General features: G+C 47.8%; 12 protein-coding genes across 12 annotated transcripts; 7 read left to right on the top strand and 5 right to left on the bottom strand.

Moving 5' to 3' along the window:
* Positions 1-210: 210 nt before the first annotated feature.
* Positions 211-1,155, bottom strand: BDV27DRAFT_148701 (RTA1 domain-containing protein; the record flags this gene model as incomplete). Its single annotated transcript, XM_032070953.1, has 2 exons — positions 211-890; positions 966-1,155. 2 exons carry the CDS (start codon positions 1,153-1,155, stop codon positions 211-213), a joined length of 870 nt encoding a protein of 289 aa, XP_031923530.1.
* Positions 1,156-1,669: 514 nt separating this feature from the next.
* Positions 1,670-3,837, top strand: BDV27DRAFT_148700 (uncharacterized protein; the record flags this gene model as incomplete). Its single annotated transcript, XM_032070952.1, has 6 exons — positions 1,670-1,735; positions 1,793-2,214; positions 2,394-2,577; positions 2,635-3,306; positions 3,369-3,599; positions 3,667-3,837. The coding sequence occupies 6 exons, from the start codon at positions 1,670-1,672 to the stop codon at positions 3,835-3,837; spliced, it is 1,746 nt and encodes a 581-aa protein (XP_031923529.1).
* A 445-nt stretch (positions 3,838-4,282) lies between these two features.
* Positions 4,283-6,348, bottom strand: BDV27DRAFT_134555 (malate synthase). The gene is made up of 4 exons (XM_032068325.1): positions 5,908-6,348; positions 5,229-5,854; positions 4,822-5,175; positions 4,283-4,761 (listed from the first exon to the last, which is right to left on the bottom strand). Exons 1-4 carry the CDS (start codon positions 6,266-6,268, stop codon positions 4,483-4,485), a joined length of 1,620 nt encoding a protein of 539 aa, XP_031923528.1. The 5' UTR covers positions 6,269-6,348; the 3' UTR covers positions 4,283-4,482.
* Positions 6,349-7,292: 944 nt separating this feature from the next.
* Positions 7,293-9,969, bottom strand: BDV27DRAFT_41105 (glutamine synthetase family protein). The gene is made up of 6 exons (XM_032076566.1): positions 9,349-9,969; positions 8,847-9,286; positions 8,535-8,791; positions 8,435-8,487; positions 7,698-8,387; positions 7,293-7,641 (listed from the first exon to the last, which is right to left on the bottom strand). The coding sequence occupies exons 2-6, from the start codon at positions 9,277-9,279 to the stop codon at positions 7,611-7,613; spliced, it is 1,464 nt and encodes a 487-aa protein (XP_031923527.1). The 5' UTR covers positions 9,280-9,286; positions 9,349-9,969; the 3' UTR covers positions 7,293-7,610.
* On the top strand, positions 9,608-11,269 carry BDV27DRAFT_41165 (putative short-chain dehydrogenase/reductase family protein). Its single transcript, XM_032076569.1, has 4 exons — positions 9,608-9,993; positions 10,042-10,581; positions 10,635-10,818; positions 10,871-11,269. The coding sequence occupies exons 1-4, from the start codon at positions 9,935-9,937 to the stop codon at positions 10,925-10,927; spliced, it is 840 nt and encodes a 279-aa protein (XP_031923526.1). The 5' UTR covers positions 9,608-9,934; the 3' UTR covers positions 10,928-11,269.
* On the bottom strand, positions 11,202-12,819 carry BDV27DRAFT_41150 (S-adenosyl-L-methionine-dependent methyltransferase). The gene is made up of 4 exons (XM_032076568.1): positions 12,430-12,819; positions 12,243-12,372; positions 11,740-12,188; positions 11,202-11,683 (listed from the first exon to the last, which is right to left on the bottom strand). The coding sequence occupies exons 1-4, from the start codon at positions 12,728-12,730 to the stop codon at positions 11,370-11,372; spliced, it is 1,194 nt and encodes a 397-aa protein (XP_031923525.1). The 5' UTR covers positions 12,731-12,819; the 3' UTR covers positions 11,202-11,369.
* Positions 12,820-13,008: 189 nt separating this feature from the next.
* Positions 13,009-15,009, top strand: BDV27DRAFT_41114 (uncharacterized protein). Its single transcript, XM_032076567.1, has 5 exons — positions 13,009-13,689; positions 13,745-14,111; positions 14,175-14,292; positions 14,347-14,411; positions 14,463-15,009. The coding sequence occupies exons 1-5, from the start codon at positions 13,537-13,539 to the stop codon at positions 14,825-14,827; spliced, it is 1,068 nt and encodes a 355-aa protein (XP_031923524.1). The 5' UTR covers positions 13,009-13,536; the 3' UTR covers positions 14,828-15,009.
* A 1,641-nt stretch (positions 15,010-16,650) lies between these two features.
* On the top strand, positions 16,651-17,975 carry BDV27DRAFT_134518 (NADP-dependent oxidoreductase domain-containing protein). The gene is made up of 2 exons (XM_032068323.1): positions 16,651-17,300; positions 17,354-17,975. Exons 1-2 carry the CDS (start codon positions 16,893-16,895, stop codon positions 17,903-17,905), a joined length of 960 nt encoding a protein of 319 aa, XP_031923523.1. The 5' UTR covers positions 16,651-16,892; the 3' UTR covers positions 17,906-17,975.
* Positions 17,976-20,121: 2,146 nt separating this feature from the next.
* BDV27DRAFT_161661 (cation transport protein-domain-containing protein) lies at positions 20,122-21,851 on the top strand (the record flags this gene model as incomplete). The annotated part of the gene is made up of 4 exons (XM_032073255.1): positions 20,122-20,706; positions 20,755-20,822; positions 20,876-21,089; positions 21,150-21,851. 4 exons carry the CDS (start codon positions 20,122-20,124, stop codon positions 21,849-21,851), a joined length of 1,569 nt encoding a protein of 522 aa, XP_031923522.1.
* Positions 21,852-22,257: 406 nt separating this feature from the next.
* BDV27DRAFT_134516 (uncharacterized protein) lies at positions 22,258-23,365 on the top strand. The gene is made up of 2 exons (XM_032068322.1): positions 22,258-22,555; positions 22,624-23,365. Exons 1-2 carry the CDS (start codon positions 22,353-22,355, stop codon positions 22,658-22,660), a joined length of 240 nt encoding a protein of 79 aa, XP_031923521.1. The 5' UTR covers positions 22,258-22,352; the 3' UTR covers positions 22,661-23,365.
* Positions 23,366-24,210: 845 nt separating this feature from the next.
* Positions 24,211-24,561, top strand: BDV27DRAFT_161660 (P-loop containing nucleoside triphosphate hydrolase protein; the record flags this gene model as incomplete). The annotated part of the gene is made up of 1 exon (XM_032073254.1): positions 24,211-24,561. The coding sequence occupies one exon, from the start codon at positions 24,211-24,213 to the stop codon at positions 24,559-24,561; it is 351 nt and encodes a 116-aa protein (XP_031923520.1).
* Positions 24,562-25,556: 995 nt separating this feature from the next.
* BDV27DRAFT_134514 (uncharacterized protein) lies at positions 25,557-26,760 on the bottom strand. Its single transcript, XM_032068321.1, has 2 exons — positions 26,213-26,760; positions 25,557-26,070 (listed from the first exon to the last, which is right to left on the bottom strand). Exons 1-2 carry the CDS (start codon positions 26,643-26,645, stop codon positions 25,670-25,672), a joined length of 834 nt encoding a protein of 277 aa, XP_031923519.1. The 5' UTR covers positions 26,646-26,760; the 3' UTR covers positions 25,557-25,669.
* Positions 26,761-27,005: the final 245 nt, after the last annotated feature.

Genomic DNA, 27,005 nt, shown 5'->3' with positions numbered 1-27,005 from the left:
AAAGTCCTTTAAGTTTGTATTTGGACATGGGTGTCATGTCTCTACTGCTACTAGCTATGTCCTTCAGAGATTGATTGTCATAGATCGCGCTACTTCCAAGAAACAAGGCATGGACCAGGTGTATTATTATCGTGTATCGAAGTACTACCGAATAGAGATACAAGAGAATGTTGAAAAGGAAGTACAGTAGCAATTTACAGAGACTACCTCTCATTTAGATGAACGATCCACCAATAGAACATGCCCATCATCCCATACATCATTACCCTTAAGCCGACGGACCTCCTGCACGACTCGCTGAGGATGAAACACCAAAAGCAACGCCATAATAATCCACATAGGCATCGCATCAAAGGCATAAACAAATATCTCATGAGAAACAACAAACCCGCCACTTCCTTGCAGATATTCAAACGCTCGCACAATGCTTCGGACAAACAACAGTACGGCTGCGATTTCGATAGCAACAAAGACACGCTCCCACCGAAGCGACACAACAACGCAATCCAATCGAAGTCTGTAATGCACATAGCCACAGGAAAATATAAAAGCTGTCACGGCGATAAGCTGTGTTAGCAAACCACCAACGATCAGCGCCTTGCTTTCGGCCATTTTACTCATGTCCTTGGATGTCATGAGTCCGGCTCCCATAAATTGGGTCAGTATACAAGCTATGTCCACGAACACGTAGATTTTTGTCATCCAACGCGGGCTAACCCAGGAGTGATGTTGCCCGTTCAGCGCAATGGTCGTTCGGCCAGCAGTCATGTAGATTGTTGCTGCTAGTAGCGGTGCTGCGACAAGGAGTAGGATAGTTTGTAGGACGAAGGGACCTGTCTTGGCAGGATCGCTGGCGGAGGCGGCGCGGCCGTAGTATCCGAAGGTTTCGACTAATAGTGGTTGAGGTTAAACACTGCTGGCTCCTTTTGTAGTAGACTTGGGGCAGACGTCAAAAGTAAACTTACAGATACCGCCTAAGATGAAGGGAATGAAGTGCCATGCGCGTAAGATGATAAGACTATAGAGGATGTGAGCAACGGTCACTGCGCCAAAAAGAGCGACAAATACGAATCCCGCTGCTTTGTTAGGCTGATACTCATAGAAAACAATTTGCGTGCCATTGACCACAGGTCCATAACCATGCTGGGTGCTCATGATTAGGAGAAATCGGAAACCGTGCAAGATAAACAGACAAGGAACGGTCAATTCAGAGGCCCCCCGTTGTGATAATTGGCATGTGGCGACAGTTTGCGTTCTTATATGCTGCAAATCTGCGGCGATCAGTCTCGTATAACATCCCATTAACTTCCAATTCTGGAATTGAGTATAGAATAAACGGGATACACTACCATTCCCTGGCGTCTGTGCTTTGAGGGGAGTTCTTAGGGCTCCATGGTGGGGTTGCCGTATTTGGAACATATCCGTATTCGGGTTCTAGCAAATGCTTTTCCCTTTCCGGGTAAGGCGCGCTTCGAAACACAATCTGCAGATATTCTACGAGAAAAAAGAAAGGAGATGGGTCCGTGGATAAATAACTCCATGATATGAGGTCATGGTAGTACTTGCACCTCTCTCAGGCAGACGTGGCCCTCATCCATACTCAAATATAAATATCCCTCAAGTCATCCCATGATGAATTGTTCCGTCTCAGAAACCATCATCACCCACCATGCTTCGCCTCATCTCTCTATTCCTGGCAGCTAGCCGGCTTACCACTGCAATAGACTGCAAATGCGTAAGGAATACCCTTCCTAAAGACCGCTCAAGTATTTTAAATTCTCACGCGGCCCAGTCACCATCAGACCCATGCTGGCCATCCGACTTAGAATGGGCTTCCCTCAACGAAACAATCTCGGGCCACCTTATTCGAACAGTGCCCCTTGCAGCAGTATGCTACCAGACCGAGCCTGTCTATGATCCTGAGGCTTGCACTACTGTTCTCGCAAATTGGTCCACTTCCGCTTTTCACTCTGCTGATCCGACCAGTATCGATGACCCCATGTGGGCGAATAATAGCTGCAATCCCATATATCCAAATGGCACCAGTCTCACGGGTAATATCCGGGCCGGCGAGAAGGGTTGTTCGATTGGAAACTATCCCCCGTTTGTAGTGAACGCAATGGAGCCTGGCCATGTGCAAGCTGCGCTGAAGTTTGCAAAACAGTGGAACCTGCGGTTAAACATCAAAAATACTGGACATGGTTCGGAAAGAAGGTACATTTTTTTACTAGTCTGCGCATTGAAACATTCTATCTTGATATCATTCCTTGCTGTCTAGCTCAGGTTGGCTAACTTTTAACTTTAACCTGCTTTTAGCACGGCCCATGGAAGCTTGTCGTACGTGATCCCCACCCATTCAATGAGATAAACACCCATGGTTGACTTTATTGTAGGATCTGGACCCATAATCTGAAACAGATTCAATTCCATGAGAGGTTCCAACCTCAGTCGTGCAACACTCAAATAAGGGTAAACGGAAGTCAAATGGCAGTCACCCTAGGAGCAGGTGTACAAGATGGGGAGCTATTTAAAGCAATGTCGAAGCACAACGCCATCGCAGTGGGCGGAACCAATGCTGTAAGATAAACATCTAGTGCTCGTTAGATGGAAACCCAAGTTCACAAGAATGAATAGGATGTCGGTGTCGTCGGGTGGGCAACGGGTGGAGGCCATGGCCTGGCTACTGGCAATTACGGCATGGGTGCTGACAATATCATCGAGGCAGTCATCGTCACCCCAGCAGGGGAGGTCGTAACGGCCAATGCTTGCCAAAACAAAGATCTCTTTTGGGCCATCCGCGGAGGCGGTGGAGGGACATTTGGTGTTATACTGAGTGTTACTCTAAAGGCGTACCCAATGCCATTGGTGACGCTTATAGATCTGTCAATGTCAGCTAAGAATGGAACTCGTCCGTCGAGTTGGTACCGATTTGTTGCCCGGGCCCACGGATACTTGGATCTCCTACAAGAAGCTGGCGTTCATGGGTACTATACGATGGGTGGAGAGTCTCTGGCACTGCAGGGCGCTTTGCTCCTTTATGATGCCAAAAACGGCACAGCGGAGGAACTCCTTACACCAATGCGGAGGTTCTTTGATGCTTCTAATGCAACAGCTACCTCGAGCCTCACTCCACTTGTAACATTGCCATGGTATGAACTTGTCGAGATGATGCCTACTACCGAATCAGTAGGCACGAAGCAGAGTGTCAGAGCATCTCGGTTTATCCCACGGCGGGTAGTCAAGGATAATATCGAATTATTTGCAGAGACTCTAGAGGCAATCACATCTCACCCGGGTCCTCTGAACGTGAGTACTAGCTTTCACTCTGCATTGTTTTAGGACATTCAGCTGAGACGACAATGACATAGAATGGAGTCTCGGCTCCTTCGATTTCAGGAACCATGACCGGTAGCAGGACGCCTGTTGCCAATGCCCTATATTCCGCCTGGAGAGACTCGGTTGTTCATATAATCACCTCTCAAAGCTGGGACGAGTCCCTACCTCCCGCCGTGGCTGACCAGGTAGTCCACAATATGACATACCAGAAAGGCTATGCCTTGCGACAGCTTGCGCCTGATACGGGTGCTTACTTTAATGAGGTGGGTCTACAAGTTGTCTACCTACTCAAGTATGCATTTGTCGCTGATGAGTATATTTCTTATGTAGGCCAACGCAAACGAGCCAAATTGGCAGTGGTCATTTTTCGGTGCTCACTATCCCAGGCTTCAAGCCATTAAGCAAACATACGATCCAGAGGGTCTACTTTGGTGTCGTCAGTGTGTAGGAAGCGAGAGATGGATGGAACAGGAGGATGGGAGGCTCTGCCGCGCGTTTTAAAATGGTTGTCAAGTTGAAGGAAGAACTTCAAAAAAGGTTTACAATTTATAAATAAACTGTAGACTGTATATTATGTGTTAGCGGTGGAATTGTACAATTATAATCGTGAAGCTATAGGAATAGCTGGCTTAGTTCAAAGGTTTCTAAGGAATAAGGCCCCGAAAATACTTGGTATTGCTTTGATAGGAAAAAAAGAACAAACAAAAAAAAAATATTGTACCTCAGATGATCACTTAGATCGCTTCTGCCCGTTAAGCCTATCCTTGCGTTAAATTTTCAAATTATCAATCCATAAATTGGAACCTGTTGTCGTCCAAAAATTGACTGCTGTAACCGAATAAATGCGAACTCCTCCATTGCACTAGTACTACTAGTGTTAGTACTGAAGGCACTCACGCATCTTCTAGACTGGTTGACATTTCTTTGAGGTCCAATTACTTCTTCCTTTCCAGATGGTCCATGTTGATTTTATTGCACTAAACTAAGACCCTACTAAAGACCGTCATACTAGGAGGATCCACCTAGATAGGGCATGACTATCAAACAACACTGATGCACATAATCCTGATGCTCATTTGGAACTAAACAAAGGAAATTAAAAAGAATCAAATGCTCCATGGTATAATCATACAAATCATAACGCAATTACAGCTTGGACACCTGGCCCGCTGACGAAATCTCGTTGTACAACAGGCTGGTCAAGAAGTCTGCATAATCCTCGCCCGTCACCTGGCCGGCGAAGTAGCGTGCTGCCAGCTGGTACTTGTTGCCCTTGGGACCCTTCTCAGCCAGGCTGTCGGCCTGCTCCTTCAGCAGACGCAGCGCATATGCCTTGTCAACCTTCTTGCCCTCCGACGTGGTGACGCCGTGGTAGGTCCATTGCCATAGCTGACTGCGGGACACTTCGGCGGTGGCAGCGTCCTCCTACTCGGGGTTAGCTTGATATTGCTTAAAGAGGTTACAGAGACTGGGAAGGAAACGCACCATCAGGTAGTTGATCGGAATACATCCGACTCCACGGAGCCAGCCTTCCATATAGGAGAGACCGATGTTCAGGTTCTTGCGGATACCGTCCTCAGTGATCTTGCCGGGCACGTTGGTGTTCAAGAGATCATTGGCGGTGACGTGGGCGTCCTCACGGCGCACGAAAAGCTGGTTGGGAGTGGGCATGTGCTTGTTGAATACCTCGGAAGCGATGGCGGCGAGAGCCGGGTGTGCCACCCAGGTACCGTCGTGACCAGCACGAACCTCACGCAGCTTATCGGCGCGCACGCTCTCCATGGCCTTGTCGTTGGCAGCCTGGTTGTCCTTGATAGGGATCTGAGCAGCCATACCACCCTGTTTCTGTTAGCATGTTTCGCACATGGCATGTCGTTGCTGGGGATGCTTACCATAGCGTGAACGCCACGACGGTGGCAGGTCTTGATCAACAGTCTCACGTAGGCATCCATGAAGGGCACAGTCATGGTGACGTCCGAACGATCAGGAAGGACAAAGTTGGGGTGCTTGCGGAACTTCTTGATGAAGGAGAAGATGTAATCCCAGCGACCGCAGTTCAGACCCGAGCTGTGTTCACGGAGTTCGTAGATAATCTCGTCCATCTCGAAGGCAGCGCTGATGGTCTCGATCAAGACAGTACCACGGATGGTTCCGCGAGGCATGCCAATGTAATCCTGGGCGAGGTTGAAGACATCGTTCCACAGTCTGGCCTCCAGATGAGACTCCATCTTGGGCAGATAGAAGTAAGGCCCGAACCCGCGGGCCACCAGCTCCTTGGCGTTGTGGAAGAAGTAGAGACCGAAGTCGAACAAACTACCGGAGATCGGCTCTCCGTTGACGGTGAAGTGCTTCTCGTCTAGGTGCCAGCCACGGGCACGGGCGATCAAAGTTGGGAGGGTGCGGTCGGTGCGCAGCTTGTATTCCTTGTTGCCCTGCTTGAAGTCGATCTGGCGACGAATGGCGTCGTACAAGTTGACCTGACCGTTGATCATGTTCTCCCAGGTTGGGGCACTTGAGTCTGTATCCACCGTCAGTTCTTCTTCCACCATGATGTCCCAGCGAATGACCTACCCTCAAAATCGGCCATGTAGGTCCAGACATCGGCGTTCAGCGCATTCACCACCATCTTCCGATCTGTCGGGCCGGTAATCTCCACGCGACGGTCGACAAGACCGGGAGCGGGAGGAGCACCCTTCCAGGCGTCATTCTCACGGATGTGCTTGGTCTCGGGGAGGAAGTCGAGGAGGTGACCCTTGTCGAGCTCGGCCTGACGATCGATCCGGCGCTGGAGGAGAGCTTTGCGGGTGGGGTTGAAGGTGCGGTGGAGGATGGCCAGGAAGGCGCAAGCTTCCTTGGTGAGGATCTTGCGGGCATCGTTAGGGATGGCGCCCAGGATGGCGACATCCTTGAGCTGCACGTCGATTTGGCTCATGATTGTAAATCCTTGTTCTTGTCGAACTATGTAGCTAACGAACAAGTGTATGAAGACAAATTGAAAACAGACAAAGAGAAAAAAGCGTCCGAGGTCGAGGTACGACAAACGGGTATATAAGTACAATCGGCTGGAGCCATGGAGACTACGTCAGAACCATGGACAACCGCGGCTGATGGGAACTCTGGGTTCAACATGATAGGCAGGAGCTACCAATCTGAACGGTAATGCTGTGTATTGTAATTCCGCATGCTCCAGAATCTCTGAATTGTTCCATCTATTGTAAATGGACCTGCGATAGGACAGGAACCAGTCACTGGCCACCATCGCATATCGATATCGGCCAGGGTGAGCGGAAATTTCCTGATTGGGATGCAGTTGGAGGAGCTCCAGCTCCATCCCGTGACTTTACCGCGGAGAAGAAGTAACGTTACCGGTAATACCAATACGCAACCAGCTCTGTTTGTCGCTCTCGGCCGACACTCCCCACGACCGATTAGATTCCCCTCACCCGGGGGCCGCCGCATACCGATAAGCTCTTTATCAAAATTAGAATACACGATGACTACAACTCTATACATATATCTGCCTCGCTACTGAGAGAGCGCAGGAATCTGCGTTAGTTGCCAATTCGAGGGCCATCCGTTCTTACCGAGTCCAGTCGATCATGACCACGACAGTACGGTTTGGTACTGTTTCCAAGTGACTAGCCTGCTGGCAGGAAACTACCGAGGGATAAAGATAATAAACTCCCCGCACATCCGAAGCTTCCACTCACAGCCGCGGCCCTCCCGAAACGTCACCATGATTTGCTGCCACCACGAAAAGCATGTCTTGCCTCAGGCTGCCGATTGATTCCGATGCGGTCGCGCTACGATAAGATAACCTAATTGCACCAAACGCTTTGCTGAGCCGAGAACGTTGGATATGTATCTTTCGGTTCGGTCTACTAACACAATTTGTAGCACGACTATAATCAGATCAGATCAGAAGTCGATTGCCAAGGAGTAATACTCAGCTACACGACCATACTATTCAATTGCATATGGATCATGATTTGATTGTCTCTTCGCCCAAATGGGAATGGGAGAATGGCATGTGATACTCTTGAGCATGTGATGTGGTAGCTTGTGAATCATCATCTTTCAACACCAGATCCCGGTTCTCTCCCGGCAACTCGTCCAAGGATCGGGATGACACGGGCAGTCAAATACTTGTACTGTGCTCTAGTGACCGAAAGAACTACCCGAAACTTTGGAGCTCTGCAGAGCACGGACGACGCTAAAAGGAATTCATTGGTATCTAATAATTCTATGTTCATATTCGCCAGCCGGGGCCAAGTCTAGACCGTTTCAATATATCGTCGCACCTCCCTAGAATATGGTCAGTCTATAGCGAAAGCCAGATAAATGCAACACCAACAACATACCAATCGGTGACGGCCTCTTCCCAGAGGCGCACTTCATGTTCCCGGGTGCCGCCAAAATGGTCGACGAAAGCATCCCCAAACACCTCCCGTGCGACACTGCCCTTGCGCATAAACGCGGCGACCGCTTCCTTGAGGGATTTGGCCAGACGCACCCCCTGGTCACTGCCGCTCCCCATCTCCTCACCTTTAGACAGCGGGGGCACTGGGATCTCCAGCTTCTTCTCCACGCCCCGCCATCCCAATGCGACAATAGCCGCCATGACATAATGCGGATTGGCATCTGCCCCGGGGACTCGCACTTCTAATCGAGTAGCCTTCGGGCTGCCCGTTGGCGGCGTAATCAATCGAATAGAGGCCGCCCGATGCTCCAGGCCCCACGAGACCGTGACGGGGGCCCAAAAATTCTCCACGAGCCGTTTGTAGGAATTGATGGTCGGCGCAAACATAGGCATAATATCAGGGAGACCCGTGAGAATGCCCGCTAAGAAATATCTGCCCAAATCGGAAAGATGAGCGACATCGGGGTAAGGTGGAGATGGATCCGGGGTATCGCGCAGAAAAGCGTTCTTTCCATCGCTGGTAACGAGCGAAATATGCATATGGCCACTATTACCAGGCAATCCCTGGCGCGGTTTTGCCATGAAAGTTGGGGTGATACCGTGCTTGGTTCCAATCGATTTGACGACATACCTGTGTTGCGGTTAATGTTGCTCAGATCGATCCCATGGATGCCTTACTTGAAAAGTCCTGCTTTATCTGCCATCTCCTTGGCTTCTCCAAATTGTAGCGCCTAACAACATCAGCATTGACCGGGCAAACCCCGTGTAGAGCACTCACAGCTTCAAACACACCGGGTCCACTTTCTGTATGCCATCCTTCAATGTCGCATTTAAATTGCTCACACGCATCAAAAATACCATAATAATAATCCTGGTTATGAATAGGGCGGGTCAAACTGTACCCAAACATCCCCTCCGTCAGGGAAGGTAATGCTTCAACGGGGTTCTCTCTCAAGAAGGTCGCCGTAGAAGATGCGTTGCGCTCGGGAGAAGAATGGGATTCTGGCACACGGAATTGATAAAATTCATACTCCGCTGAAAGAAGTTAGCATGTCCATATCTCTAAGGAGGATGTGGAGAGTTTACGCACCTCCTGCCATCGCCTGATACCCGGCCGCCTCAGCCTTGTCAAGTGCGGTCTTGACTAGACCTCGAGGGCATGCACACACAGGCTCCCGAGTATCGGGATCGTGAAAGCTAACGAGGAAGAAAGGGACGTTGTTCTCCCAGGGAATGCGACGGAAGCTGCTCAGATCTGGAATGGCAACAATATCCCGATAACCGTTTTCCTTGTTACTGATGGCCAACTCCTTGAAATATGTTTGGTCGTGCATGTCCCACCCAAATATTACAGAGCAAAATCCAAAGCCTTCCGACACGATGGAAAGGAACTTTTTCTTAGAAACAAGCTTCCCGCGCAGCATCCCATCGACATCCACACCTGCCAACTTGACACGAGTATCTCGCTGCAGGATCTCGGCGACATTGTCGAGTGTGACTTCGGGGGAGGATACAGAGCCCATATTGGAGCTGGCAGTGAAGAGACGTCAGTCAAATATAGGAATGAAAGTGGTCGGGAGACATGAACCTACAAATCAGGGAGAGTCGCGGTCTAAGAAGGGTGTGGGCGGAACGAAGGAGCCACAGCGGGTCATTTGTTATCGGTGCCTTATCGTCATGCGGATCAAATGACCGCATAGGAGAACAAACTGCATTTTCCCCTTGTCCATTCACATCATCATAATAATATCCGTTCGTATGGAAGTGCCCAGTATGGCCAAAAAGCCTGGTCGAGCCATTGCGCCCTTCATGCATGTCATCCTGGAAGGAAGATGATACCAAGAGAACACTTAACTCTTCGGTCCCTCTTTATCAGTTTATCTGAAAGTCACTTGATGTCACTTGATTCCACAACAGCTTAGATAATAACCTGTGGGAACTTGCCCCGCGTTTTGTGGTGTGTTGTAACCAACTGCTTCTTCAATTGATATATTGGGACAGTAAACCTATCCTTACGAATCAATACTCATTCTACTCAATTGGTTTCTAGTCGGGTTGGGACGTTATCACCCTGAGCGTGAGTCTTACATTTGACTTATGACATCACCCAGGAGTCCGATCTCCCCGCCGAGAATAACCAACTTACTGAGAATCGCTTGCTAGCAGGAATACGACACAATGGCTACTTCAGCAGGACGTCTTCAAGGCAAGAATGCTATAATTACTGGTGCTGCAGGGTGAGCTCCAATACGCATTCTTTCCAGCAATGTACTAATATGGTGTAGAGGGATCGGTCTCGAGACTAGCATCCTCTTCGCCCGCGAAGGTGCCAATGTCCTCATGGCCGATATCTCTGCCCCTGCCCTCGAGAAAGCCCTCGCCAAAGTGAAAGAGGTTGTCCCCAATGCCCCACGAGTTGAGACCTTGAAGTGCGATGTTTCCAAGGAATCCGAGGTACAAGCGATGGTGGAATCTCAAGACAGCTGGGGCGGAACCGACGTGATCTTCAATAACGCGGGTATTATGCACGCTGATGATGCCGACGCCGTGGACACTCCAGAGAAGATTTGGGATTTGACACAGAACATCAACGTGAAGGGAGTATGGTTTGGCTGCAAGCACGCCGTGCTCAGTCTCCGTCGTCATAAGAAGACTAAGGGTAGCATTATCAATACTGCTAGTGTAGTTGCCTTAGTGGGTAGCGCCACTCCTCAGCTGGCTTACACTGCCAGCAAGGGTGCGGTGCTGGCCTTGACCCGTGAACTAGCCATTGTGCATGCTCGGGAGGGCTTCCGCTTCAATGCACTGTGCCCCGCCCCGCTAAAGTACGTTCTGCGTTAGCATTGAGCTTGACTGATGATTATGCTGACACCCACAGCACCCCGCTCCTGCAAGACTGGCTGGGCGATGATAAGCCTAAGCGGTTCCGTCGTGAGGTGCACTTCCCGACCGGACGGTTCGGCGAGGCTATCGAACAAGCGCATGCAGTTGTTTTCCTTGCCAGCGACGAAAGCAGCTTCGTCAATGGTCACGATTTTGTTGTTGACGGTGGAATGTCCAAGGTATGTGTTTTGAGATTATGACCTGCTTCAAAGGTAGCTAACTGCATGAAAGGCATATGTCACCCCCGAGGGGCCAGCCACCCCTGCCCCCAAGAACTTGGGTCACTAAATCCGCATGTTTATGGTTATGACACGATTGTCAATGACGTTCTTTATTTTTCAAGGGCAGATGCAAGAGAATGTCTACTTAACACTTTCGGCCAGCCCATAATGTAGCAGTTATCGCCCATTCCAGACCTCCTGATGTCGAATTAATCTGCCGCTGGCCTGCTAGGTCATACTAAGCATACCCGAACAGTGCGAAACCCAACATACATGTGGCAGGTTGTGCTGGGATGCCATATATTACGGTCCTAGTGCGTACATTACATGGCTATGCGGTCCCTCGGCATAAAAGCTCTTGACTTGAGATCGATGCACTATATGGATTGGAGAATAAATTAGGCATTATCATTCAACTCGATCTGAAATATAAGACTTTCTCGCTCTCTTCGTGTGTCCATCTCCGTCGGCCCTCTCCTTGTACTTTCAAGTGCAGTGAATTATGAAATCTACGCGATCTCGGCTTCGATGATCATCTCATACTCCTGAGGGTCAGGCCAGAAGTTGATAATTTTGAAACCAGCATCGGTTAACAGCTTCTCCCATGCATCTTGCGTCCGTTCGGAAGCTGACAGCAACGACATCATCTCCACATCCATTGTGGTTTGACTGATGCTTGCTCCTATTGGCGGAAGAACGATGTCGTAGATGAGGAGCTTGGAGTAGCCCTTTACCATCGCGTTTTTGGTGTTCACGAGCAGTTGCTTCGCTTTATCGTCTGGCCAGTCATGGAGAACGGCGTGCAGATAGTAAGCACGGCTCCCTGCAGGTCTGTTATTAATAGGCAGACTTGGATTTCTGGACCGGAGTGTCTCTTACCTTTCACAGGCTGGGGTAAGAAAAAGTCATGAACCATAGCTGTGATCTTCTTATCGAGCTGAACATTGGCAATCACCTCGGGAAGATCCTGCAAAATCAGTGATCCAGCAGGGATGTCGGGGTGCTTAGCAAGGACGTAGGAGATGTCCGTCCCGGTGTTTCCACCCAGATCAACCACGAATGGAGAAGCGTCGTCTAGCTTGGCACCATCGAGCAGGGTGGTTGTATCGTAAACCTTGGTCCATGGGGTCTTCCATGCTGTCCAAGCCTCCATATGGCCGGTGAAAGCTTCAAAATACGCAGGGCTTTTCTGCAATCGCCCAAAGAAATTGAGGCCGTCGGGATCAGTGTCGGTGTAATTATTCACATTAACGTCCGTAGGCTCTTTATAAGAGATCTTGGCCAGATAGGCCGGCAAGTTATGGCCAGCCGCAATGTATTGATATGTCCTGGCCAACAGGTTAGGACAGCATATGGACCGATGGCTGGGTAGGCATGCTTACGCTGCTTGAAGCGAGGCGCGAACCTTGGTGCTCTCGTCACCGATAGCGTACGAGAACGCAGTCGGCTTGAATGTGTCTTCCGCCGTTTCCTCAACCACATAGAAAGCTGCTAGCAAGCGGAAGAGCCGACCTGTACGCCATCAAGTAAGCCTTACAGAATCATGCTGGCATTGGGATAAAGGCTTACGTAGGAGGTTTGTATCAACGGTGGGCGTGGTGAGCTCTACCAACTCGTGGATAGACTTCTCACCTCCTCCAGCACCTGTCCAGGATTTCCAAAGACCCACGTTAATGCAGATTTGCAGAGCGGCAAAGACAACCGGGTGTTCAAAGCAGAAACCCCAGGCGCGCTCATAGGGTGTTTCCAATCGGGCAAGCAGACGACGTGCTGCAGCGCGCACTTCTAAGCGTTCCACTTCGTTTCCGCCAAATGCCTCAGGTTCCACTGCATCCAGGGCAGCAATGGTTTCTAGAATCTGTGACCGCATGTTGCACTTTCTAACTTGGGTTATGGGACTCCAGGGACGGGATATATGACAATGGTTGCACCAGGCCAGGTGGGCGAGGTGGGCGACGGTTTATATGGGCCAACGGTCCCCATTTCGTTAGCAGCGCTAGGGCCAAGTGTCGAATCTCTGATGAAGCCAGCGGGGTGAACCCCTCAGCACTAATGAACAATGGCCCCACAAGATTTCAAGATTTCCTCTGTCGGACCCGTTAGTACGGAAAATAATTGGAAACCTTCATCTCTGGACAAAGTTAGGAGAGTGCGAAGGATCATCGTTATGTACAATTCCTGAGGACGGGCCAATGTACTAATGCACTCGGTTAAGCCCATTGGGGAAAGATCGCTGCATGTCTGGGCCACGCCACCAACCAGTCTAGGCACCGATGGCAGCATGCAGGGGGTCAGTTCGCCGGATCGCCTGGGCCGCGCTCTGTCACTTGAGTCCTGAATAATTTATTTATGCGCTACACAGCACCCATGCCGATCGATTTCTTGGCGCTTCTTTAACTTTAGGTCGGCTGCAGAAAACGATGTCGCTCGAAGTACAGGTCATATCTCCTTTCATACTGATACATTAGAGGCCGCCATGCTGAGATCCTGGCGTGCTTTGGCTTCGGAGCGGTGCCAGGAGATGTTGTCGCTCAATCTACAGGTCATAAATCCTTCTATACTAATACTACACGAATGGCCGCATCTTTCTCGTCTTGGGTAGGAATCTCTTTCTTCCTTCTCTCACCCCAATGACCATTCACTTCTATCCGTGACTCTACTGTGGCCATCTTCGACATGAGCGCATACGGAGGTTTAGGGCCCATGACCAATGCGGTCCTTTGGCTAGAGGTCGTGATCTTTGCTGTCTTCGCAGGGCTAAGGATCTATACGCGAAAACACATTCTGAATGCGATCGGTCTTGATGATTACCTAGTTGTACTTGCATTGGTGAGAGAAATAGCCGTATCACAAAGCTACTTCGGCGAAGGCTGACGTGCAGCAGATTCTTCATATCCTTTACACCATTTTTGTCACCATCGCAACCCACTACGGTCTAGGGCGACTGTTTGCTGATGTTGGTGATCCAGTTATCTACTCCAAAGCTACCATGTATGAAGTGTTCAGCCAGGTGGCTGGTATCATGGTCATTGGTGTAGGTAAAGGAGCTGTGGGCACCTTCCTCCTTCGAATTGTGCGAAATAAAATTCAAATCTGGTTTATCTGGGGTTGTCTTGGGATCACCACTTTTATCACTCTGTTCGCCAGTATTACCGTTGTAATACAGTGCTTTCCAGTCGAGAAGACTTGGAACCCAACTGTGGAAGGAACATGCTGGATCGACTTTTCCAAGGTGGGCTACACGGTTGGATGTGAGTGCTGCATGATCTTGCCCCAACATGGATGCAAGAAAGAGAAAGCCTGACTTTTCCCAGCGTGGTTCGTCGCTGCCGACTTCTCCTTTGCGATCCTTCCTTGGTTCATCATCTGGGATCTCAATATGAAGCAAAAGGAAAAGATCACCGTTGCCTGCGGTCTCAGTCTTGGAATCTTGTAAGCCTGGAAACCCCCGCTGCCTTGGACCAACATCTGACGTGGAGACTCGAGCGCTGGAATATGTGGTATCGTTCGCACCGTAGCTCTGGCAGGCCTGAATGCATCTGAGTATATATGTACGTTCTCTTCATCCTCGCTAATAATGGTAGAGCTGACTAAACTCAAAGATGATACCGTACCAATGCTCATTTGGTCCGCAACCGAAAGCTGCGTGACGATCATGTGCTCGTCGATTCCCGTCCTCCGTCCTCTCTACGTTCGCATTAGGTACGGCACGAAGGACGAAAACGGCTCTTCTGGCAACACTTCCTACAAACTGCCATTGTACGGCAGCGGTCGCAAGTACGGCAGACTTTCGAAGTCCGGCCTTGATCCTTCCACCATCGAAACAATCGGCGGTTCCCTCCGGGCGCCCGCTGATGACTATCACAAAAGCAATGTCAGTGATGAACATATACTTGATGGCGCTGCAGGTATCGAACGGACGGATGAGATTTCAGTCAGCTATGAGCCAGCTGAGAAGAAAGTCTAGAGAACGGCTCACGTTTCGAGTACGCCGATCGATGTCTGCTTGTCAATCTGGGCCGAAAAGAGAGCAACCTGAAACATGATGTCCGAGCGTCGTGTATAGTTGATTGGTGGAGGGGACTGACGGGATTGGACCCGAGTTAGGCAACTTAGCTGATAACTACTGATGTGCCTGTCACCCCAGACAAGGGTTTGAAGGTCATAGAAAATCCTCCGTCGTCCATAAATCTCCTAAGTTCGTTGGAGGACGCATGAACCCCAGCTAGGAGGTTCCTACAGGCTCGTGATCAATTCACAGATTGGAGAAAGTAACAGAATATTCTCCGTATTTGTTCTGTACGATTGCAGAATGATTGGCAGAGGAGTATTTATCCGCCGATCCAGACTGCTTCGCGATCAAGTAGATCTCGCCAAAAGCCCGGAAATGGACCTGAAGCCCTAGGCTGTTTACACATAACACCTGTTATGGATTTTCCCCCTAGTCAAGAATCAATATGAGATTTTTTTTTTTTCTTGTTTTTAAAAAGAAAGAGTCTATGCATCACAATCGGATTTACTATTCTCCCTCCGTCCTCTCCTCCCTAGTAGATCTATCACACAAATTTCACGGAATATAAACCCGGGCGTCGTTAGTGCTCACTAGACTAAAGAACCTCCTGTTACGGGCTCCCATACATCTAATTAAATCAATCGGTAATGTGTAAAATTAGATACACTAGATCGTCCTTTGTTCAACCAGAAACTCTATCCTCCCCGTCCCACGGCCCAAGCCCCCGGGACGGCAATTCTAGGTTAAGAAACGTCCTAAGTTGTGCTAACATTATTCACTAAGATCAGTAAATTAAAGTTCCGGGGAAGCACATTTAAAGCTAGTGAAGATGGTCTATGTCTAGCTCGGGCCTTTCATAATGAAATTAGAATCTGAGGGTCACCCGATCTGGGATTAGGGCTCGTTAGAACTAAGCAAGGGACACGGGAGGGTGTTACGGTGGCAAATAACACGACGACGACGACTTTCCTTCATGTAAGCTCTAAGGTCTGGGGTCTGTGCTTCTGGAGTTATTCGCATTAAGTTTTATGTTGAAGTTTTAAATCAGAGGTACTTTTGACGTGAGAAAATAAAATTGAATAGACGAATACGAGGATATTGAGGGTAGCGGGAGGGAGATATATTTTAGCTCGCGAGTCACTGGATATGTCAATGGAAATGACGATCACAACTTACCCAGAGCAACGTATTAGTCGACTACTAGTGTATAGTGGTCACAAAACAACTGAGAGTTTAAATTTTAAGCCGGACATAAAATGATGGGCGTCTTTCAGGGGCTTGATTGTGGCTTTTTTGTGGCCTTTCTGTTGGGATTGAGCAAGATCACATGACCGTGGTTAGGTGCTTCTTGCCTCAGGCTGAGATTGTATGTCATGGATATCGCTGATCAATAATCTGGAGTTGTTTAGTTACTATCGGGGGGTATAGGTTAATAAAAACTTCTGTTATGTAACTAGATTGTCTTACAGTTTGATTTTTTTTTCTCTCACATAGCTATAATTTAACTCACAATTGAACCACAAGTCTGACAGCTTAACGGTTAGGGCAGCTTTGGCCAAGGAAGCAACCCTTACTATCTGCCATATAGATCCGAGCCCTAGAAGGTTCTGTGGCGCCGTGTGGATCAAAGTAGACACACATCACGAATATTTCATGACTTTGCAATTGTGCGTTTTCAGCACAGCTGTTAATTCCAGCATCTGTTAAATCCGAAGCTATAAGCCCACAGCTTTAACTAAAGTGGAGCCTTACCGGCACGGTTCCAATGATAACTTCGGTATGAACCCCACTCGATGCACACCGGAGCCTGGAACCGCCCGACCGGACTGGATCCAATGACGAAATAGCTCGCCCCTCTAGCTATGAATGAGGTCATGAATGTATTTGTTCATGCCAGGCTATATATATACCGTTGTCTATTCATGTCATCCCGTCAAGGCTGGAATTGGATTCAAATCACACGAGTAATTGCAATCCCCTTACCATCACATCACAACTTCAACACAGCGCATACAACAAAATGTCCTCCGGCGTATCCTTTAAAATAAGCAACGGCGTCACGATCCCCGGCGTCGGTTTCGGTACCTTCGCCAATGAAGGCTCCAAAGGCGAGACGTACAAGGCTGTCCGTCACGCCCTGAAAGTCGGCTACCGCCACCTCGAATGCGCCTGGTTCTATGCCAATGAGGATGAAGTAGGACAGGCGATTCAAGATTTCCTGAAAGAGAACCCGTCGGTTAAGCGGGAGGATCTGTTCGTGACGACAAAGGTGTGGAACCATCTGCATCGGTATGATGATGTTTTGTGGTCGTTGGAAGATTCATTGAAGAACTTGCAATTGAGCTATGTGGATTTGTTTTTGGTGCATTGGCCCATTGCCGCTGAGAAGGATGAGAATCATCAGCCGAAGCTTGGTCCAGATGGAAAGGTATGGTATCGAGATATTGTGAAGTATGGATAATCCACTAACGGTATGAATAGTACATCATTCTTGAAGAATTGACAAAGAACCCCGAAGAAACCTGGCGAGCAATGGAAAAGATCTACGAATCCGGTAAAGCTCGCGCGATCGGCGTGTCCAACTGGCGTATCGAAGGCCTTGAATATCTCAACAAGATTGCCAAGGTCAAGCCTCAAGTCAACCAGATCGAGGTTCACCCCTTCCTTCCTAACACCGAGCTCGTCAACTACTGCCAGAAGAACGGCATCATCGTCGAGGCTTACTCGCCCCTTGGATCCCAGAATCAGGTCCCCACTACGGGCGAGAAGGTGTCTGAGAACCCGACGTTGAATGCAATTGCCAAGCAGAAGGGTTGTACTTTGGCGCAGATTTTGATCGCCTGGGGTTTGAAGAGAGGCTATGTAGTTCTGCCGAAGAGTTCTAATCCTGCGAGAATTGAGTCGAACTTTCAATCGGTTGAGTTGTCGGAGGAGGAGTTCAAGGCTATTAATGATGTTGCGAAGGGAAGGCATTTCCGGTTTGTTAACATGAAGGATACGTTTGGCTACGATAATTGGCCAGAGGAGGCGTGAAGAATGGTTTCAATAAAAGTATTATAGTTTTTAGACACTTAGCAACGAACTGTGATGATCATTTGACTTATTCTGACTTTTGTAAATGGGCTGTTAAACCTATTCCATGTTATTATGTAGACAACTGCCCTGACCTTTGCAGATGTCAATCGTGGCCTTGCACACACTAGCACCTAAGATAGTCTAGCCAAGTGGCGCTCATTGAGTTTTACTTTGGGAGCATAAACATACTGTACTAAATGATCATGGGATCTTGAAGCGATCTAATTATCGAACTAGTCAATGATCTATAGAGTTGAATCTTTTGTCATACAGTCAAGCAAGTTATTCCACGATGTAAATATGGTAAGTAAGTTCCGATGTCACCTTGAATCGGGTAAGCTCCATAGTTGGAAAGACTCTCTCATCTTAAGCTTCTACTTGTACTACTATAAAAGATCAGGAGCTTCAACGATGAGCGTATTGGAAAATTGATTAAATATGAGGGTGGCATGCACTAGTGTTTCAGAGATCGCGTAGGAGTGATATGGAGATACTTTTCCTGAGACATGTAGATTTGATAGCAATGCTGATCGCTTAAGTGAATAGCTAGTAGCCTTTCGAAGTTGCATGTGCATCCAATAGCTGATTAAATATGGAAGTCCGAAACCCACGGAGACCTTTTCCTACTCTGAATGTACACCTCGGAAACCAACTGTGCTACGTGGAAGACCAGTAGAACTTTGTGCTGCCCCGACCACATAGTCGAGATGGCTACAAGTAGGAGAACCTATGAAGGGGTATGACTTGTGTACCATTAAGCGTCATGTAAGCATCCATAATATTAAGAGAGCATAAGCCCTAATGACCAGGAGTTTCAGGCCCGCTATGCATCACCGCTATTTATTATCGGTATCTCCTAGAGGGAAAAGCAAGATTTCGGCCATCTCTAAACTATATTGGAAGTAAAAAAAGCATATGAGTATTTGTGGAAGTATTTTACTAGACTCAGGGCCTATGGATCAGATAGAGTTGGTAAACCCTAACGACTTCTGGCTGTTACCCTTTTGATGTACACTATGCCACCTGATCCAATCCTTTCCCAACAATACTCTCGAGAATGATTTTACAACAGCCCCAACAGTACAAGATGCGATAAACGTGGTCCAATCTTGTTATACGTGCGACCTGAAATCGAGGTTCTAGCCAAATCTAGGGGTGGAATAAGGGCCAGAACAATTGAGGCTGTTATAGTAATGAGCTTGATCTGGACTAATGGGCGAATGAATCGAAATGTATGTTTGTGGAAACAACAGTATATTCCATTACTAGTATTGTTAGACGAAGCTCAAATGGTGATTGATATTGACCTAGCCATGTCCGCGTTTAAACTTCACCTACTTACAAGAGGCGCATCAAATGACTTGAAATTCATCAGCCGAGAAATTTCTTACGCTGACTTTGACTCATTGTAAGACCCTCGCTATAAGAATAAAGAAGGAATAAAAAGCGATTTAACGGCCCAGAGCTCTCATGGCTTGCATGACCACATCGAACAACTGGAACTGAATCTTACTCTTCTGTGGGCCTTTCTCACGACAGGATCCCAGAAGCCTCCTATACCATGCAGAAGATAGAATGGCTCTGGAGTTCTATTAAGCACAATAGCCCCCGCATAAACTTTCTAACTCTGCACTATGCTTACTTCCTTATCGTGTGCCTTCTGTCGTCCATCGTGTGCTGGGCCACTTCGACTCCTCCCCGCAGTGTCCGATATGTCGATTCAGTATTTTTCACGTTCAGTGCGATGACAGGAGCAGGACTTAACACGGTCAATTTATCAACCTTGAATACATTTCAACAGCTGCTATTATTCACCCTCATTGCAGTTGGTTCCCCGGTATGGTTTAGCTACCATATCTGCTTTTCATGTCTAAACGATAAGCACATGGGTCCGAAGACCATGTCTTCTCAGCCTTTCATTCCTGCTGCGTGTCGCTTGCTTGATCCTTACTAAACCAGAACTGTAGATATTTGTATCTATCGGAGTTTTGCTAGTGCGCCGCCGTGCGTTCGAAAAGCGATTCGGCAACATCTTTCGAGAGCAGGAATCTCAACAATCTAGTCGTTCTAGTTCCAGAACCCCTGTCTCACAGTCCCCATTCCAGGAAACCTGCTCTCGCAGTAACCTCCAGGTACCAAGGTTAGAATGCCCAGAATATGGAACGGTTCTAGAGATGCCGCCCAGAGATCACCAACAGCTAGCCGAGATCTCAGAGCAACATGCAGACAAAACCTGTGTCTCAGCTAATATTGTACAAAATCCTTGCGCAGCGGTTCATCCTAAGAAGGCTATCTCCAATGCTCATATTCGCTCCCCATCCAGAGTTGACTACCTACATCCCGATTCAGCTGTCCAACCGAATTCTAGACGTCAATCCGACATGCGTGGAAAAGAGGAGTCTCTCAGCCTACAGCGCAAGGAAGGCCGTAACTCTTCCTTCTATCATCTCACTAAGAAGGAACGCCATAGAGTGGGTGGTGTTGAGTATCGAGCTGTTTGCCTGTTGGTGAAAATTGTTCCGATCTACCTTGTCATGTGGCAATTGCTTGGAGGGCTGGGCATAGGAGCCTACATCGCGACCAAGAAAGCTGTAATAACAGAGACAAATGGGGTCAATGCTTGGTATGTATTCCCATATTTTGGATATGTCTGCCGCAAGTTCTTGGAAGACTCACTCGTCTGTTTAAGGTGGGCAGGGATATTTTTTGCTGTATCAGCATTCAACAATTCGGGCATGAGCCTTGTGGATTCGAACATGGTAAGTGTATTATGGTTCCATATGGCCAATCTCTGTTGACTGTCAAAGGTCCCTTTTCAGTCGTCTATATATATGCTCATAACAATGGGTCTGTTAATCCTGGCAGGCAATACATGGTAAGCAAATTAAAATTGTTCCTGACCGATGCCTTAACGAAAATGTTCAACAGCTATCCGATATTCCTCCGTTGCATATTATACGTATTACTCCAAATGCTACCGGAAAATGACTACTTCAGCCATTCTCGTCACACGTTACGTTTCTTGCTCGACCATCCGCGACGGTGCTATACCAACATATTCCCTTCTCGCCACACTTGGTGGCTCCTATGCGCTGTCATGGCTTTGAATGGCCTCGACTGGGCCGCCTTTGAAGTATTGAATGTGAGACCAACTGTTTCAGCTGTTGTATACAGAAATTAATGCCGTACTTATTCAAGCTAGATTGATAATCCATCCGTCAACAAAATACCTCCTGGACCACGTGCATTAGACGGGCTGTTTCAGGCGCTATGTGTTAGGACTGGCGGTTTCTATATCGTCGCCATATCATCACTTCAGATCGGAACACAGGTCATCTACGTTGTCATGATGTATATAGCAGTCTATCCCGTGGTGATTACTATGCGCAGCTCCAACGTGTACGAGGAGCGAAGCCTAGGGATCTACGCCAGAGAGCCGACTTCAAAAGCTAATTCATTGGATCAGCAACAGGAAAAGTCGCCAAAGACCGTTCCCTCAAGTCGACTTTACTTTATTAAACAGCAACTCCACGTCCAATTAGCATACGACATATGGTGGCTCGCACTAGCGGTGATCATTATCTCCATTGTCGAAGCGGGAAGTTTCACCCGAGACCCAGTCGTATACTCTGTCTTTAATATCATCTTCGAGACTATCAGCGCCTACGGATGTGTGGGTATTACTACCGGGCTCCCAGACCAGGCGTATAGTTTCTCGGGTGGCTGGCACTCTCTGAGTAAGGTGGTTCTTTGTGCTGTGATGCTTCGCGGCAGACATCGCAGCCTACCGGTGGCTATTGATAAAGCGATCATGTTGCCTGGAGACTATCTGGAGCGGGTCGAGGAGGAAGATGCCCATATCCGAATGGAGCGCTCTTTGGAACAGGAACGTGGGAATGTGTAGTGTGGATGACGGAATACGAGAGAACAAGCTTGTTATAGTATAGGAATGTTTGCTATACCATTATCTCCTACCGTTTTATCTCTTTGGCGTATGATAGCGGAGATGCTGATATCCATATCCTAAGCCCGTCTTCGCAGATAGGTTAGAATTGCCAATAGGATTAGTTGAAGCTGGGCTGGCACTCACGATTAGCGTATGTAGGTCTGGACCAATAGATATTCAATTGAATTTTCTAATTTGTTGTGAAGATAAGAAAACGGTTTTAAGAGGTTTTCATATTTCGCTGAGGCTGTGTCCGAAGCCTCGATATTTGGCTCTAGTAAGTAAGCCCTAACCAAGCACATGATTTACCGATTGCACCATTTGGACGTACTCAAGGACTTCAATCAAATCTCTCGATGCTATTCCTACCTGTACGGGTCAAGCAGATTGTTTTATTTTCGTTTCTTGGCACCGCGCAAGTACCTTATGTGCGTGCTTTGATCATCCTTGGCGACAATCATGTATTCAGACGAGGATGGTATGGCCTCGAAAGAGAGTCAGAGCCAGTATAACATTCGTATCCGCATGTTAATCTCTCTCACTACGCTGCTCTCGTGGCTGGACCTAAGTACTGCAGTTGCGAACGGCAATTACGCGCGAGAAAATGTACAATTCGGCTTCTCTTTCACGCAACTGCACTGGTCTACCGGGAGCACAACCTTGTGGGCAAGATTTCTGATGAATCAATGTTCCTGTTTCTTCGGATATAACCGACTGACTTAGCGTGTAGGGCTTGCTGTCATTACATGGACTGTATCTTCAATTGAAAAAGGATCCTGTTGAAACCTACGCTGCTGGGCTTCGTGGGTCGGCATTATCTGCTGTTATCGTCTTCTCTGAGGCTTTTATGTCATGGTTAAGTAATGAGACGCCTGTATCACTTAAATTATCAAGAGCTTTGCCGCTTTATCTCGCTGTTTGATTGGTGGCCATTCAATTCCTCTTTCCTCGTCGCCCAGCTGTTTTCACATCCGAGGGAAAGGCCGTCGATCATGAGAACAGCGCTTCAGCTTTCCAAAAATATTCGATGCAATGGTGTACGACAGCCCTCGATATTGCCGGGAACCATGTTCCGCTCGACGAACTTCCTGCCCTAGTCTTATCTAGTAGATCGAAGAGCCAGCCGCTGATTACCATTGACTCCTCTTCAAAGACAAGCTTGTGGAATCATATCCTCATGGAACGATCTTTTGAACTCGTGAAGCACTGGGCTTTGATGCTTTCGCGATCTGTATTTACTTCCTGTCCGCCATACTGTGCTATGAAATTGCTGAAAGCACTTGAAGATAACTTACATTCAAAGCATGATGCGTGGGTCTGGCTAATCGGCATCGCTTTGTTCTCTACATGTCAAACAATTCTTAACTATCATATAATCTGGATCCAGTGGTCAGAAATGGTCATTCTAGTTCGAGCACAATTGATTATGGCATTGTTCCACAAGACTTTGAGAGTCAAGGACTCGAAGACCACCTGCAAAAAGAATTCTCGGTCTAAACCCGACGCCGTGAACCACATCTCATCGGACACCCTTTCCCTCAGCAAGTTCACGTCTGTCAACCACTATATCCCCTCCTCGTTTATCCGATTCTTCTTTGCCATCTTATTTCTTATACGATTACTCGGATGGCAGTGCACGCTTGCTCCGCTTATAGCCACGGTAATGAGTGTACCGGTACATATGTCAGTTATCAAACATGAACGGGCGGCGCGAAAGAGGCTTGCCATCGCAAGAGACAAGAAGACAAAAGTAGTTACGGAAGCCATGCATTCTTTTCGACAGATCAAATTCTCTGCCTCAGAGACACAATGAGAGGAGCGCTTTGAATCCTTCAGGCTCGAGGAGCTTAAGCAACTCCGCTTGTGTTCCACCGCTAGCACTATACGATCTGTGTGGAGTGCTGCGTCGCCGTTCATCATTGCAGCTATTTCAGTATGCACATACGCGTACACCAACCGCTCGATTTCCCCGTCTACTATCATTCCTATGGTTGAGCTGTTGCCTCATCTCCAGGGAACGCTGGGCTTTCTTCCTGTTGTATTCCATGATTACTTCAGTGCCAGGTCAAATGCGCACCGGATGGAGGAGTTTCTCGGAGACCGGAACAGGAGAGGGTTTTGAAGCCTAGTCCCCTTGATCCCTCAAGATCCCGTTCTATTTTCCGGGGCGGTGCGGTCTAACCTGGATTACTTCCAAGAGATATCGGACAATTAGCTCGAAGACGCTCTACGGCGTGTAAAGTTATTCGCGGAGAAACCTGGTAATAACGATGGATTGCTCACACTTGACTCTCCTATCAGTACCGATGGATCGAATATGTCGCAAGGTCAAAGGCAACTGCTATGTTTGGCACGGATTTTGGTCAGGAATCCTAAGGTTATCATCCTCGATGCAGCCACATCTGCTGTTGATAACAGGATCGATTTGTGGATCAAAGATACCATTAGAACCCAGTTCAGTGGAACTCTGATTGTTGTGGCGCATCGTTTGAGGACGATTGCGTCTTTCGATAAGGTGGTTGTAATGAAGGATGGGAATGTCGCGGAGGTTGGTGTGCCAGCTGAGCTTTTAGGCGGCAAGGGGCTGTTCTACAACCTGATTCAGAATATTGATGATAGGGAGTTTTTGACCAGTCTCATAACAGCTGGGGAGAGGAAATCGGCCTAATTTTAGCCGATTGGACGCGTGTTGTTTACTACTACGACCTCAGTGATATGCAATCAAATAATTCAGGGTGATGGCCGTCAACAGCCTCTGCACAGGGCAAAAGGAAGGATCATTTGAGGTTGTTAACCTGCGAAGAGGGATGGGCTGCTCTGTTCCTAAAATCTTAAAGTAACTGAATGAGCTGATATATTGAATATATCGATCGAGCTTCATGACTTTGCCGTTGCCTGTAGGTGTATGGCAGTGAATTACGGATTGAGTCACCCTGCAATTTCGAATGTTGAATTATGCAAAAGTGTCCCTATCTACAAATAAAACATTTAGGTAAGAGAAGCTGTAAGGCACCAATATCTGAGGATCTTGGAAGCCCTGGTAGGGTCCCACCTGTCTATGAATCCACTCAGGTTTCATAACGTAGAGCAGTCCTGGGTTTCTGATTTCTTCTGCCATTGTTTGCCTTGGAGACCCTGAATTATTATATAATGTCTATTCTCACAGTATTTCTTTTTTACGTCTCTTCCATCGGCCTTTGTTTAAGGTTTCAGTTATTCTTTGCTGCGTCACACAAGGAAAGGTTGAGTTTGATGAATATTCTCGCATTGACGGCTCGATTGCGGGATTTTAATGAAACTAGTTTAGTAGTTGTACCCTGGGTATGCCTTCTTCAGACTTGTTAAACATCGTGATGCTCGTATTGTATTAGCCTGTCATAGTGTTTCAACTCTATGCTCTCATGACTGTAAAAGCTCCTGATTGTCTATAACCGCTCTGCCAGGAAGATAAACACAATTCAATCTATTCAGTATCCAACCGAATGATGCCACAAAAGCTCCAAAAATCGATGAAGTCAATACCCAAGCAAATCGCAACACCCAAAAGTGGAGTGCTTCATTGAAAGGGTGCTTGGTCGTCTTGTAATTCAGATTTAAAAAGAAGATACGACAACATTCTGCACTCCCTACAGCAGCTTTTATGAGAGTCCTTTTGGATCATTAGGCTGCCACGCAATATGCTCAGAGCCTCTGGATGATGCAGCACGTCCGCTGTATAGCAAAACTTCTTTCTTCCTGCTATCTGGCCTACCTTACAAGTGGTGCCTTTATTAACATTAAATATAACCCCCCACACCGTCAACCCCGTCCCGACAACAGAACCATGCCTCCCCACTACTCTTATACAACTCGCCCCCGTTGCCATAGTCGATATCCAAGCTTGAACACAACCTAAACCCCTGAACCTCCAGACACTGAAGCACATCTAGTATGGCCACTCTACTCAGCACCGCTCCTTCGTCTGACGACTTAGCCCATATCTTTCTTTGGAACCTGACCTCAAACGTCCCGGTCACAAGATCTTGGTTACAATTTTTGATCCTGTCCCCGAAGGTTGAAACCAAGGATAAGGCCAACGCGTGGGGTGCGTTGATAAGGTGCATGAGGTCTTCGGAGTCGAAGGAGATACACATCCAGGAGAGTTGCTGGGGGGCTTGGCGTTTGAATATTAGGCTATCTGCGTTTCTGTCAGTTAGTCTTCTATAGGAAATTTATATAAGAGTAGCAGTATAGATTTGGGACGGAAAAGAGGAGGAAGAAGGAAAAAGAAAAAAACAATAAAAAAAAAAAAATCCTAATTGAAATAAAGACAAACATACCTTTCTGCCCAAGCGACGTATAATTCCCTATCCTTCCCAACCCCCCCGCAGCAGGGTGTACACCCCACCCTTCTCTTGCCAATGTATCAAGAAGCCCTAACATAACATTACGAAGTGCAATCTTCTCATCGTCGTTACCGTGTTCGAACGGATTTCCCCGTAACTTGAACTCCGTACTCTCATAGTACGCCTTTACATTTTGTATGCCCTTCGGCCAGTGTTTCTGGAGAGTCTCCGATACAAGCGGTACAATAGACTCTGGGAAGCGCATAAGACGAACACGATCGTACCCTGAGAAAGAAATCAGCCCGTATTGCGATAGTTGAGGCTCATCTTGTAATTGGGTTTTGTTGTCGCCTGGGATAGCGGTTGAGCTGGAGCCTGCGGTTTCCTCGTAGGCTGGGGGTTCGTCGCGCATTCTGAAGCAGGCCATTGCCTGATTTATGGAATGGGTTCTGTTACACCTTTCGTGAGGAGAGGTACTGTAGTTAGTTACTTGTGCTGACGTAAGTCTAATAGTCTAGAGAAGAATGGGTGGAGAATTAGGGTCGGAAGGGCTGTTATGTTCTTATATTCGCTGAAGTAAGTTCTCTTTTGCCTTAAAGAACGATTCTAAAATTCTGTTGCCTGATGCCGGGGTGGTAAGACTAGAGCCCTACAGCCAGAAATTGTAACTTCGTATAAGCCATATTAGAGGATCAGAAGCCAGCCAATGTGAGCTGCGGGTTGAGACTGCGCCACCTTGGGCACTGAGCAACTGCATCTTATTCGTCATAATCCATGTACGCAGGAT

This window comes from Aspergillus caelatus, assembly GCF_009193585.1.
Source record: "Aspergillus caelatus strain CBS 763.97 unplaced genomic scaffold BDV27scaffold_212, whole genome shotgun sequence".
NCBI lineage: Eukaryota > Fungi > Ascomycota > Eurotiomycetes > Eurotiales > Aspergillaceae > Aspergillus > Aspergillus caelatus.
Note: the sequence above shows the minus strand (reverse complement) of the source record. Positions and strands in the feature narration are given on the sequence as shown.

What these genes read in the sequence shown, in the direction of transcription:
- BDV27DRAFT_134555 (XM_032068325.1), bottom strand. Translation starts at nt 6,268, where the DNA reads ATGAGCCAAATCGACGTGCAGCTCAAGGATGTCGCCATCCTGGGCGCC. An exon ending in CTACATGGCCGATTTTGAGG is followed by an intron (nt 5,855 to 5,907) that starts GTAGGTCATTCG and finishes CGGTGGATACAG; the next exon opens with ACTCAAGTGCCCCAACCTGG. An exon ending in GTCGTGGCGTTCACGCTATG is followed by an intron (nt 5,176 to 5,228) that starts GTAAGCATCCCC and finishes TAACAGAAACAG; the next exon opens with GGTGGTATGGCTGCTCAGAT.
- BDV27DRAFT_41105 (XM_032076566.1), bottom strand. Translation starts at nt 9,279, where the DNA reads ATGGGCTCTGTATCCTCCCCCGAAGTCACACTCGACAATGTCGCCGAG. An exon ending in GTATCAGGCGATGGCAGGAG is followed by an intron (nt 8,792 to 8,846) that starts GTGCGTAAACTC and finishes AACTTCTTTCAG; the next exon opens with CGGAGTATGAATTTTATCAA. An exon ending in GAAGAGGCCGTCACCGATTG is followed by an intron (nt 7,642 to 7,697) that starts GTATGTTGTTGG and finishes ACCATATTCTAG; the next exon opens with GGAGGTGCGACGATATATTG.
- BDV27DRAFT_41165 (XM_032076569.1), top strand. Translation starts at nt 9,935, where the DNA reads ATGGCTACTTCAGCAGGACGTCTTCAAGGCAAGAATGCTATAATTACT. An exon ending in ATAATTACTGGTGCTGCAGG is followed by an intron (nt 9,994 to 10,041) that starts GTGAGCTCCAAT and finishes AATATGGTGTAG; the next exon opens with AGGGATCGGTCTCGAGACTA. An exon ending in CTGTGCCCCGCCCCGCTAAA is followed by an intron (nt 10,582 to 10,634) that starts GTACGTTCTGCG and finishes TGACACCCACAG; the next exon opens with CACCCCGCTCCTGCAAGACT.
- BDV27DRAFT_41150 (XM_032076568.1), bottom strand. Translation starts at nt 12,730, where the DNA reads ATGCGGTCACAGATTCTAGAAACCATTGCTGCCCTGGATGCAGTGGAA. An exon ending in CGTTGATACAAACCTCCTAC is followed by an intron (nt 12,373 to 12,429) that starts GTAAGCCTTTAT and finishes GATGGCGTACAG; the next exon opens with GTCGGCTCTTCCGCTTGCTA. An exon ending in CGCGCCTCGCTTCAAGCAGC is followed by an intron (nt 12,189 to 12,242) that starts GTAAGCATGCCT and finishes CCTGTTGGCCAG; the next exon opens with GACATATCAATACATTGCGG.
- BDV27DRAFT_41114 (XM_032076567.1), top strand. Translation starts at nt 13,537, where the DNA reads ATGAGCGCATACGGAGGTTTAGGGCCCATGACCAATGCGGTCCTTTGG. An exon ending in GGTCTCAGTCTTGGAATCTT is followed by an intron (nt 14,293 to 14,346) that starts GTAAGCCTGGAA and finishes TGGAGACTCGAG; the next exon opens with CGCTGGAATATGTGGTATCG. An exon ending in GAATGCATCTGAGTATATAT is followed by an intron (nt 14,412 to 14,462) that starts GTACGTTCTCTT and finishes CTAAACTCAAAG; the next exon opens with ATGATACCGTACCAATGCTC.
- BDV27DRAFT_134518 (XM_032068323.1), top strand. Translation starts at nt 16,893, where the DNA reads ATGTCCTCCGGCGTATCCTTTAAAATAAGCAACGGCGTCACGATCCCC. An exon ending in AGCTTGGTCCAGATGGAAAG is followed by an intron (nt 17,301 to 17,353) that starts GTATGGTATCGA and finishes CGGTATGAATAG; the next exon opens with TACATCATTCTTGAAGAATT.
- BDV27DRAFT_134516 (XM_032068322.1), top strand. Translation starts at nt 22,353, where the DNA reads ATGTATTCAGACGAGGATGGTATGGCCTCGAAAGAGAGTCAGAGCCAG. An exon ending in TCTACCGGGAGCACAACCTT is followed by an intron (nt 22,556 to 22,623) that starts GTGGGCAAGATT and finishes CTTAGCGTGTAG; the next exon opens with GGCTTGCTGTCATTACATGG.
- BDV27DRAFT_134514 (XM_032068321.1), bottom strand. Translation starts at nt 26,645, where the DNA reads ATGGCCTGCTTCAGAATGCGCGACGAACCCCCAGCCTACGAGGAAACC. An exon ending in TACGTCGCTTGGGCAGAAAG is followed by an intron (nt 26,071 to 26,212) that starts GTATGTTTGTCT and finishes ACAGAAACGCAG; the next exon opens with ATAGCCTAATATTCAAACGC.